Source organism: Oncorhynchus clarkii, chromosome 1, assembly GCF_045791955.1.
Source record: "Oncorhynchus clarkii lewisi isolate Uvic-CL-2024 chromosome 1, UVic_Ocla_1.0, whole genome shotgun sequence".
NCBI classification, from domain to species: domain Eukaryota; kingdom Metazoa; phylum Chordata; class Actinopteri; order Salmoniformes; family Salmonidae; genus Oncorhynchus; species Oncorhynchus clarkii.
The window spans coordinates 77,389,886-77,401,784 of NC_092147.1; the positions used below are offsets into that span (position 1 = coordinate 77,389,886).

The window sequence follows — 11,899 nt, forward strand, 5'->3', positions numbered from 1 at the left end:
TGTTACACCCACCTTGCAAGCAAAACAATTTAGCAGCCCCCATCTTGACAGAGAATTTGAAGTTTTAGTTTCATGCTATTCTACAAAAGGGTGGATGCGTTTGCAGTTGATCATCAGATATATTAAAATGGGGCACCCGGTAGGTAATTCAACCATGACCACAAGTTTAGATAGCTGGCCTAGACTAATTTACCAATTGTCAACATGGGCTAATTGAGTGACTGTCAGAAGAGAAACTACTGATGCAACAAAATTGCACCTAGTGTATTCTACTATTCTGACCCACACTGTTCAACAACAAACATGGGGATGAGGGGGCATCCCTGGTCTATATAAATGGCAGTAGCTGGTCTAGCCACCACTGCTGCAATTTTGGATTGAAATATGTTCTGACCAACAGGATGTGTGCTAGCAACAAACTCAACCCATCAGGAGTACTGAACTGGATCACCGGTAGTATGTACCACTGAGAAGGGTTTCTGTTCTTTTAAAACAAGATACATACCTGCTGGAGCCAGTGAGTCAAAGCCACTGAATACACAAACTTCAGACATTCTCAGTGAGCTGCAAAAATTACTTTACTGCAGTTTAATACCAGAATTGCAACTCTTGCTTTCTACAATGAATTTAATTAAGGGTGAACAGTGGTCCCACCATTTGTGCAGCAAAAAAATAAAAAATACACTGGCAGGTATAGCTCTCCCCTTTTTAAAATCACTTAAGGGGCATATGATGAAAAAAAACAACCTGTACAGTACTTTTAAACTCATGAATAGTGGATTCCTGACTAGTTGTGTGTGAGCCTCGGCAATGCAGCCCCAGCTTCGACAGTTGAGTCCTGCTCCTCGGAACTAAGAAACTTTTGTTTTCTGTAGGTTCGTTTTTTTTTTTGTTACTTATCCCCCCTCTTTGCCTAGTTCCCTCCACCCAACCCAAAGGAACAGTTCTGTAGGGTCAGCCAATCAAGCTTCCATTACTAAGCGGCTAGTCCTGCTAGCCTGACTGGCTCTCCCATTAGCACCTGCTCCCCCTTCTGTAGAGCGACTGAGGTTTGGGTGAAGTGCAGCGCCCCTGCTGGACCAACAGGGAAACCATGGCACTGTTCAACCTCTCTGGTCCACAGGCCAGATATGGGGACGTAGGAGCAGGGGGGGCAGGGTAGGAAGGTGGGAGTGGTCTCTGTCCAGTGGACTGTGACTGTGGCACAGCTGACCAAGACCAGACGATTTCACTGGCTTAGGAGCCCAGACGGGGACGTTTCCGTGGCGACTGCTCTTCGTCTTCTTCCTCCTCGTCTTCGTCGTCAGGGTAGTCTACAAGGCCGACCATCGCAGTCTGTCAACGAGAACACAGGTCACATTAGAACTCAAGTGACTCAACCCTGGGTTTGATAATTTTTACTACTGGGGTGGCAGGCAAATGGGGCTTTTTACTACAGATTGACAGGTAGAAAGAGGATATGGCTCACCTTGGCAATTAGAATGGCAGTTGACAGGGAAAGCTCACCTTGACTACCAGGGTGCTGGGTGTCGCGTCCGACTTGGCTGGGGAGCCGTTGGGACTGGCTGAGGCAGCGTGTGAGGCAGCTGGCTTGCCGTTGGCACCGTTGGCAGCCCCTGCAGAATGAGAGAAGGTAAACTTAAAGCTGCCAGTTGGGGTCTGCGTTGGGAAGTTCTCTTTGTCGTCACTCTCTTTAACTGTAAAGAGACGGAAATACATAGTGAACATACCATTCCACAAGTTGTGGGTTTGAACACACTGAGCCGAGTGGCGGCACTTACCTTTTTTTGCTTCCATATACTTTCCGTAGCTCTCTGGGAACTCTTCCTCTGGCCTACTTTTCTCAACAGCCTCTCCTTCGTCATCATCCTCATCTTCATGGAACCACATTTCCTCATCCTCGTCCAGCGTTCGGGCATCCCTACGATATCTGCTTGGATACAGTAAACTAATTTTAACAGGCTTTATATAAATAACAAAAATATAAGTTACTTGACAACGCAACATTACTTTACTTTGCTCAACACAAACCAACTGCTATTAAAGTATATGCCAAGTTATCCTCTTTGACTGAACCAAACAAATCAAATGTTCCACTTTAACGCCATTCCAGTTGTCCATGTCTGTGGGAGATGACGAAACACTGACCTGTTGAGTCTCAGGGTCTGTCGGTCCTTCTCCTGCTCATATCTGCCCTTTAGGCCCTTGAACGTCTGGACGTATTCAATGGATTCAAGTGCTTTGTAGTAGTTGTCTATGATGTGTGCTATCAGGGACTTAACATCCTCCTGTAGAGATAGATGTCATGAGAGTGTGTGCATGTGGTAAAATGGTAACCAGACATGTTAAGGGTGAATGGGGGCTTACAACTTTGATGAACTCAAAGAGTTCGATGATGGCTGAGTTTAGGAGGTTGTATCTAGTGCCATTGTCCAGCAGAGTGTTGATGACTGGCTCAAACAGGTTCCCTTTGATAATATAGCGGTTGTAGTACTCATCCTTCTGCCCAATTATCCTCCTCATGAAGCGCAGAGCACCTGTTAGACAAAATCAGTACAATCACCACTTTGAAAAGAGGCTGAGGAAACTCCATACCGGCAATTACTTGCAGTACATTTTAGGTTGTGGATTTATCAATGGAATATACCCAGGAGCCAAGGGTCCAAAGGTCTGGGTTCTAGCTTGATGTGCTTCATTAAACAAATTAACTTTACTGACACAATGTTTTCATGTCAACGCTTGGTGCTCCCCATATTCTAGAACCATGTCCCTCTGTAGTGTTTTCCTGGTGACTCACACAGCGCCAGGAAGGTGTGTTTAGAGTTCATTAGCACCAGGATTCGTCGTAGCAGGTCCTTGTTCATGATGTATGTCTTTATGTGGTACGTGTGGTGCTCAACACAGAATGTCAGCAGCTCCAGAATCAAAGCCAGGAGTTGAGCTGTCTGGAAATTATCTGGAAGACAGCGGCATGCATTTACAATAGGGAGAGACACTCCTAGTCAAATGAGATTTAGGATTGTAATAATATATGGTTAAATACCAGGACACACTGGGTTGATCTTGGTGGATCCCTCTTGCAAAGCTGAGAGACATAAAAACAATGAATATCAGTCATACAAACAGATCCAAACCAAGACATCTTGGCCTGCCCACCAAAAAGATATGCATATCCACACAGAGCTGGACCTACACACACAAAATTCTACAAAGGACCAGAGTCCATACACACAATGCATATATTATCAGTGCTATCCGGAATCCGTGGGATGTCCCTAACCTAAACCTTAACCCTTGCCTTAACCATTTAAAATGTAAACTTCAATGAGGTTGGGACGTCCCAACGATTCCGGATAGCACGGACCATGCATGCATCCATTTAGATCTATAATCATGCGAGTTAAAATACAAAAAATCGTCCCCCTCCTCACCTTTGGACTTCTTCTCGTCTACAGTGTTGGCCAATAGAGGGGCTGTTAGGACCTGCATGCAGTACTTGTAGAAGAAGCTGAGGAACTCAGTCTTCTCCGTTTTCTGACAGGATTCAAAGTGAAAGTATCATACAAATCATGAGGTATAGCTAGCTGTTCTGTTTTCTTGCATAATAAATCATTACTCCCAGTGTTGTGACAGAGTGCGTGTGTATTTGGACATAGTCTTACATTGGTGGGCGTCAGCATGTTCTCTGGGTCAATCAGTGTACGTAGGAGCCCCATCAGCTGCACAGCACCCCCCAGCTCAGGGTCCGAGTCACAGATCATCTGCTTTATCACCACGTTGATCAGCAGCACATCCTAATGAACATACAGAGGGGAACTGTGAGTAGCGTCAAGTACAGGAAACCTAGAACACCCTAGAGAATTCAGACTCATCTAATCTAAATGCTCAGAAAAGGTATGCTTGGGTTAACAGTAAATACCTACTATAAGAAACAGTTCAATGGTTAAATAATCATGCCTTCTCATTTACATAATCACATCTCCATATGGCACCTACATGTGTCAGAGAAATGGGAAAAATTGGCCCACTAGTATCACGTAGGGCTAGCTATATGATATACTTACATCATCAGTCTGCTGTGGCTCCTGCATAACAAACTCTCGGACCATGGAGGGGCTGAACTCCACCAGGTATGAGAATATGTCTGTGGCTGCAGCCCTCACTTGCAGGTCGTCCATCCCCTGTGGAGACGGTGAGACACACTAGTCACACACTGGGTATACACAGTGAGCTCAAACTAATAGCGCATTCAGCTCCACCCACGTGTTTCTGTAGGGGCTCAGGAGTCTTTGTGCAATCTGGACTAACTGACTTTCTAGACCTTTATAAATTCAGGATTAAAAGGATTCTTTAGGATTTAGGCAATGAATACCTTTATCTACATCCCCAGTCAGATGAAATCACAGATACAATTTTTTTTGTATGCATCCAGTATGAAGGATGTTAGAGGTAGTTTTGCGAGCCAAAGCTAACTAGCTGTAGCGCAATGACTCAGTCTATGGAATCTATTAGCATGCTAGCGGTTACCATTGACTTCCAATCATAGCGCAACGTTATTTAGCAACTCCTTTCAAACTGTACGGAGGTAGACAAAAATGGTAGCCACCATTAATCTGACTTTGTGGAAGTAGATGAAGAGCTTTATACCCAAATCCTGAAGCATCCCTTTAAGAGTCACTCTGGTACATTTAAATTCATTCCACTTTTTTTGACATGTGCTGGCAAGATGCAGCCCTTGATGTTGATATGAGATTTCACATTCAAGTGATTGAGAGAATGTTGCCACATCAAACACACAACCAAATGTCCAGGGTAAATATGCAAAAAGAAGACATTTAAAATGTACATAGTAACCATTCATACCATGACTATTTCAAGAGCAGGAAGAATGCCTAGATTCGCCAGAGTCTTGAAGAAAGCATCTCTATTTTGCGGTTGCAAGGTTTGTGAAAAAGCACAAAATTCTTTGAAGAAGTTCACCTGTGAAGAGGAAGGAAAACAGGACAGTACTGAAACATTCATGACAAAAGCTGAGTATTTGTATGCTTTTAATAAATAGAGTTAATCATTAAACTTACTAGTTCCCTCCTTTTACCGTCCTCTGTGGCTTCATCCGTTAGCTGTGCAAAGACTTCAGTGAGGAACTTCTCATCCTCCTGTAGTTTAAGGCAGGGATATAAAGTTAACATACTCAACTGCATCTCAGATCTCTGTGGTCTGTAGAGGTTTTGTGGTGAGAGGTCATGTTAAAAAGCACTAGGCCTGAACCCAAATTTATTACAGGGGTCAATAGACATGGCCATGTCCCTCTTGAGCTTCTAAACATGTATAATTATACTGCCAAGGGAAGTTAAAAATAAAAAAATTAAATCATGCCACAGCCTTATCATTGTTATCAATGTGAGATCCAAGACATTCAGGGCCTACTGGTATGTTGGCTTCACAGATTCCCCATCAACTACAAACCTGTTCATATATCAGAGCCAAAGACAGTTTGATCGAGAAGTAACAAGCATCGATTTACAATACTGAAGACAGCAAAGTGGCATGAGTATTTTATCACATCATATGATATTCTATTTATGTCAAATAAAATACATTGATAAGTAGGATATTTTTTAAAATATATAGAAGCGGTAAGCATATCGGAATCGGTCAATATTAGCTAAAAACGCCAACATCAGCCAGATGTCTAGTTTAACGCCAACGTGCAAAACCGATGTCAAAGCTGACTTGCATACCTATAAAACGTAGGTAGACGACAATGACGCCACGATAAATATAACACTACACATGCAACACAGCATTCCCAACCTAGCCCACAATGTCAGCTGTGTGGATCGAGCAGTCATTTGAAAGAGTAAGAAAATTTCAATGAGACAACCGAGGCGAAATCCATTAAAGCCAAGATAATGGAATTCATTGCCCTTGACAATCAACCATTCTCTGTCTTGGGTGATGTTGGCTTTCGCCGACTGGTCGAGCACCGGTACCACACTACCAAGTAGGCGCTATTTTTCTGATTTTGCCCTACTGGAGTTACACAGTATTGTTGAAACTAACATCCACAAGCAACTTGTTATGGGCTTCACAACGGACATTTGGACCAGAGACGTCAGCCCCATGAGAATTGAATCAGACAGCGCAGTGGGTCGACGAGGATTTCGTACTGAGGAAATCCGTATTGCATGCTCAAGAATGTGCTGGTTCTCATTCCGCTGCTGCCATTTCAATGGCATTTGAGAACATGAACACTTGTAGCTCCAATTTGAACAACTGACTCGAGAAATAAGCTCAACTGCGTCAGCAGCAAATGTGATACCCTGTCATGGCATTGAAACCCCTGCACAACAAAAACGCCAACACAGACCGCCGGGCTAACTTGGAAAAGTACTCTAGTAGAGGCTGTGAACAATCAAGTCGGTGGCATTCTCTCTGAGCCTCTACTGTGTCGCCACCATGCTCAATGCTAGGTACAAAGACAGCTACTTCGATGCAAACAAGAAACAGGGTTTACGTGAAATGTCTGGCTGTGTCTGTAACAAGACGGAAAAGGACACAGTGACAGTGCACACTGAGGAAGAAAGGCCACGGATAGACAGAGCTGAAACTTCACTGTTGACATGTATGATGAAATGGTTGAGACTGAACAAATGAACAATGAAACAGCACAGCAAGTAAGTGAAACAAATAGGTTTTGATTATGTTTTACTGGTAACGAGGACATACGTAAATGCCAACAAAATAACGTGTGTGTTGCAACTATTTAACCGTACTAGAATGCTTAAAAGGGCGCAAATGTTTAATAAATATCGGCATCAACTTTTTTTGGCAAGGAAAATATTGGCCAAAAATATCATCAGTGCATCCCTATTCATAAAGTTGATCCATTCCAGGTTGTTTACAACAGCAGAATATCACATAAATTGTAATCAATACATGTATCTTCAGATCTACAGATGGGGCAAATTTCACAAGAAAATAAAAGCACCAAGAGACACTCAGTCACAACATTGTTGGTTTCATTCAATGGTTTCTTTATTTTTACTATTTTCTACACTGTAGAATAATAGTGAAGACATCAAAACTATGAAACCACACACATGGAATCATGTATTAACCAAAATGTGCTAAATCAAAATAGAATCTTCAAAGTAGCCACCCTTTGCATTCTCTCAACCAGCTTTATGAGCTAATCACCTGGAATGCAATTAAATTAACAGATGTGCCTTGTTAAGTTACATTTGTGGAATTTCTTTCCTTCTTACTGTGTTTGAGCCAATCAGTTGTGACAAGGTAGGGGTGGTATACAGAAGATATCCCTATTTCGTAAAAGACCAAGTCCATTACTTTAAGACATGAAGGCCAGTCAACGCAAAACATTAAGAACTTTGAAAGTTTCTTCAAGTGCAGTCGTAAAAACCATCAAGTGCTATGATGAATCTGGCTCTCATGAGGACCGCCACAGAAAAGGAAGACCCAGAGTTACCTCTGTTGCAGAAGATAAGTTCATTCGAGTTACCAACCTCAGAAAAGGCAGCCCAAATAGATGCTTCACGGAGTTCAAGAAACAGACATCTCAACATCACCTGTTCAGAGGAGACTGCGTGAATCAGGCCTTCATTGTCGAATTGCTGCAAAGATACCACTAGTAAAGGACACCAATAAGAAGGAGACTTGCTTGGGCCAAGAAACATGAGCAATGGACATTAGACCGGTGGAAATATGTCCTTTGGTCTGATGAGTCCAAATTTGAGATTTTTGGTTCCAAACGCTGTCTTTGAGATGCAGAATAGGTGAACGGATGATCTCTGCATGTGTGGTTCCCACCGTGAAGCATGGAGGTGGTGGTGTGATGGTGCTTTGCTAGTGACGCTGATTTATTCAGAATTCAAGGCACACTTAACCAGCATGGCTACCACAGCATTCTGCAGTGATACACCATCCCATCACGATTCCACTTAGTGGGACTATAATTTATTTTCAACAGGACAATGACCCAACACACATCCAGAGTTGAACCTCAGAGTGAAGGAAAAGCAGTCAACAAGTAGTCAGCATGTGGGAACTCCTTTAAGACGGTTGGAAATACATTCCTCATGAAGCTGGTTGAGAAAATGAGTGTGCAAAGCTGTCATCAAGGCAAAGGGTGGCTACTTTTTTAGAATCTAAAATGTTTTGATTTGTTTAAAACTTTTGTTTGGTTACTACACAATTCCATGTGTTATTTCATAGTTTTGATGTCTTCACTTATTCTACAATGTAGAAAATAGTAAAAAAAATAAAAATAAAACACTTGAATAAATAAGTAGGACTGTCCAAACTTGACTGGTACTGTGTATATAAGGAGCACCTAACTTGACAAGGCTCACACTACATCATGGTTGTTGTAAGACCCAACTGATTGGAATAATTTACCAATAGAAAACAGGGCATTCAAATCTGTGAATTTAAAGCCCCTTTTCAAATGTTAAGGACATCCCGTTTGTGTTTTTAATTAATAGAAACATCACCATGTGAAGATATTTGTAAATCTGTATGTATATATTATAGGTACTTAGTATATTAATGTATTAGTAGTTTATTAGTTGACTTAGTAGTTGTTGCAGGGGTTAATAAGTTGTATTATAATTTTTATTAGTTATAGCAGGAGTAGTTGTACAACAATGATTCTATGCTGTTAGTGTACTTTTTTTAATGAATTATTATTTCACTTATTATTAGACAGTTGCTTGTTACTAAGTATGTTTTTTTTTTTTTTGACACTCAAATGAGATGTGCATCTCGAGATTTCATCCTGCAAAATGTGAAATAAATAAATAGACTTACATTTGTAGTTAAGAATGGAAAAATGTTGTTTGGCACTGTTGGTTTGCAGTGACTCACCTGCAGCATGCTGACTATCTCCACCTTGTTGAAGAAAATGAAGGATGTGAGGGTGGAAAGGAAGTTCTCTTCGAAGACAGAAGGAGTGGGAAGGATGATGTCCTGGATGTACTGCACACGGTACGTCTGGTGGATCTTCTGCCGCAGCTCTGAGTCCGTGATGGGGATCACCTCCTTGAACTTGGCCGTCTTGGTGAGGAACTCGCGGTGCCTTTTGGGCTGCACCAGCGCCGGGTCGTACTCCAGGCAGCCCACTACGTCCATGATGCAGTCGTCTGAGAACATGACCTCGAACAGAGCCGCCTTGTTGAGAAAAAGCACGCCACGCACAATCTCATACAGATGATGTAGGCCCTCACGGTTGTCCAGGTCTTCACACACCTGGAAGAGCTGCAGTAGCTTCTTCATGTAACCTTCGCTCATAAGGGCTAGGGCCAGTTTCTCCCGGCGGATGGGCGAGGACAGGACAGAAGTCACAAGGTCAGCGATCTCCTCCAGCCGGGCTAGCTCGCATGGAGGCAGCTCCACCAGGTGGCTGGTCTCTGGCATCTCCTCGAAGCGCTCTTCCTCAGACTCATCGATGGGGTCCTGGGTGATCTCCAGCGCAGGGTCTTTTCCCTGCACCTGGGGTGAAAATTAGACATAGGCCAAAGGTAAGAATAACAGAGAAGATCTCTAGTCCCCCATTGCAAAGGACAAACTTCTATAACATGATATTCTATCATTTAAAATGATTAAATACTACTGGGTTAGTCTTATATGGGCATACAAAGAAAATGTATGTTTACTGGCCCCTAAAGAAGCAGCAGTGAGCTACTATGCACATACATGGTTATTCATAGTATTGGGGGCAGGAGCTCCAAATATCAAGCAAATATGGTACAATCAGTTTCTCCAGACAAGGCATGTTTTTACTTGTGTGTATGTCACCAACAGTTGTGACATGTTCTATAAATGGTGTTCCTGCAGTTAAAAAGTATGCTTTCTGGTGCCATAAAACAACTATAAATAGCATAGTAGTACTCATAAAACTTACACTGACTTACACAACCATATAGAGTAAACACCGTACACTACCTGACAAATCTTTTCCCAGATTTCATCACAGCCAGCTTTTTCCTGAAAACTCAGAGCCAGATCATAGTTCTCTGCTTCAGACCACACGATCAGAGTATCCTGAGCAGGGAAAGACAGTCCTCATGATCAAGTTCAGACAATTCTATTTTCAAGTATTTGCATTGTCAAATTAACCACAACTGTACACATTCACAATTATTTAGATACATAGGTTACTTTTATAAATGGAACTTCCCCAGAGCGAATACAACACTGAATGTACACTGAAGAGACACAGCAGGCCTTGATAGAGGTAGAATACTTACTTGTTGTTTTTGATATGCAGTATTTGGGCTGATTTTAGACTCCAGAAGAAGTGAGCCTAAAAGACATGAGGACATTTAGTTAGCTAACCACTACCATACTGAAATAATTATTTGCTGTCTAAATGTTCCCAACTATATAATCAACAACTTAATTCATTAACATGGTGTGAAATAATGTTCGTCAAATAAGCCTTCAATATCAACAACAAGATGGCTGTTGTAACTGACGATAATGTTGAAACCCGAACACTTTTACTGACAAACTGTGCATGTAAACAAAGACAACACACCATAAATTAGCTGACAATTTGTTTTGGGCTGGCCAACAACTATCCCTTTATTTACTACTGAGTTAGCCAAGTGAGTTTACTAGTAACGTTACCTAGCCAACGTTAAACTAGCAAGCTGTGCAACAGTTATTTGACCAGGTTGCTAGTTGGCTGGCTAGCTCGTTATATAGCTAGTTGGATTCACTACTTTTAATGTACTAATGTTCATTAACACGATAACTAGTTCGTTAAGTATATAACCTTAAGTATTGAAACGGAAAGAGTTTCAAATAAAGTTAGTTCAACCACATTTATATTGCAAGTACTGGCTAGCTAACGTTATGCTAGCGTTACATCGATAATTAAAACAAATCAGTTATCTTCAAGTCTAATCACCCATACGGTTACAAATAACGTTAAACGTAAAACAAACTACATAACGTTAATCAGACAGTATTAGCAATATAGTGATTTAGCTACAGTAGTTGGCTAGAATAACTCATACACGTCGACATCAGCAGTTACGTTTGTAGCTAGTGAGCTAATAACAATTGATTGCCAACTGATCTCGCTAACTAGTTGGTTAGTAAGGTGATCGTTCGCAAACTAGCTAGCGATGTGGAATTATTGAATGGGAGGCCTGTGCTAGCTACCAGCTAGCTGGCTAACTACGAACAAAACAAACGTGACGAGCCATCATCTACTTATAAGATATGCTAGTTAGCAACTCACCGTCGGATTCGGCCCGAACTAATAATGATATTCCCTTTAGTCGTTCGACAAAGGTAGACGAGACATGTCCTGTGCCCCTGTCGTCCCACTGTCGGTCTTCATTCAGCGTGTATACTTTCACACGCCGCCGAGTATCCGACATAGTTACCTTGAGGAAAAACTAACGCGTTAGCAAGCCAACACTAACGTTAGTTCACCCGATCTTTAAAATAGTTGTCTAGCTATGTTCTTATCCCCGAGCTTCAAACGTGTTTCTACCCGCATGTCCCAGACATACATCTGAGTATGATTTACAATAATGTGCTAATTAATGAACATATTACGCGGCTGATTGTTTTTTTTTTTTACCCGCAGAAAGCAGGATATCTATCGAACTGTAAAATTCACCGTTGAAAACAACTACGACGGCCTCTTCACTATCGTCCACAGACCGCCATCTTGTAATCCGATCTTTTTCTTCCCCTACGTCAATCAAACAGCTACCGCCGCGGGGTCTCCTCTGAGGGGCTACGGAAACCAGTACTATGGCGTTAATGCTGTAATAGTTTCGATATGGTTGGAATACAGACCTGTCAGTCTCTGCTTTGCTTACAATATAGGAAAAAGAATGCTGTTGATTTCAATTTAAAC

General features: G+C 41.9%; 1 protein-coding gene across 5 annotated transcripts; it reads right to left on the reverse strand.

The window, feature by feature from the left end:
* Positions 1–84: 84 nt before the first annotated feature.
* Positions 85–11,741, reverse strand: LOC139412664 (serine/threonine-protein phosphatase 4 regulatory subunit 3-like). 5 transcript variants are annotated; one of them, XM_071159329.1, is made up of 16 exons: positions 11,270–11,741; positions 10,269–10,324; positions 9,964–10,062; positions 8,887–9,510; positions 5,079–5,156; positions 4,864–4,980; positions 4,065–4,181; positions 3,663–3,794; positions 3,432–3,534; positions 3,044–3,085; positions 2,798–2,956; positions 2,368–2,537; positions 2,149–2,288; positions 1,782–1,930; positions 1,507–1,697; positions 85–1,335 (listed from the first exon to the last, which is right to left on the reverse strand). In XM_071159329.1, the coding sequence occupies exons 1-16, from the start codon at positions 11,409–11,411 to the stop codon at positions 1,237–1,239; spliced, it is 2,418 nt and encodes an 805-aa protein (XP_071015430.1). In that variant the 5' UTR covers positions 11,412–11,741; the 3' UTR covers positions 85–1,236. The 5 variants fall into 5 exon arrangements, with proteins under 5 accessions (XP_071015430.1, XP_071015455.1, XP_071015435.1 ...); XM_071159354.1 differs by having other exon boundaries at positions 1,469–1,616; positions 11,270–11,735; XM_071159334.1 differs by having other exon boundaries at positions 3,044–3,076; positions 11,270–11,731.
* Between the last annotated feature and the right edge of the window lie 158 nt (positions 11,742–11,899).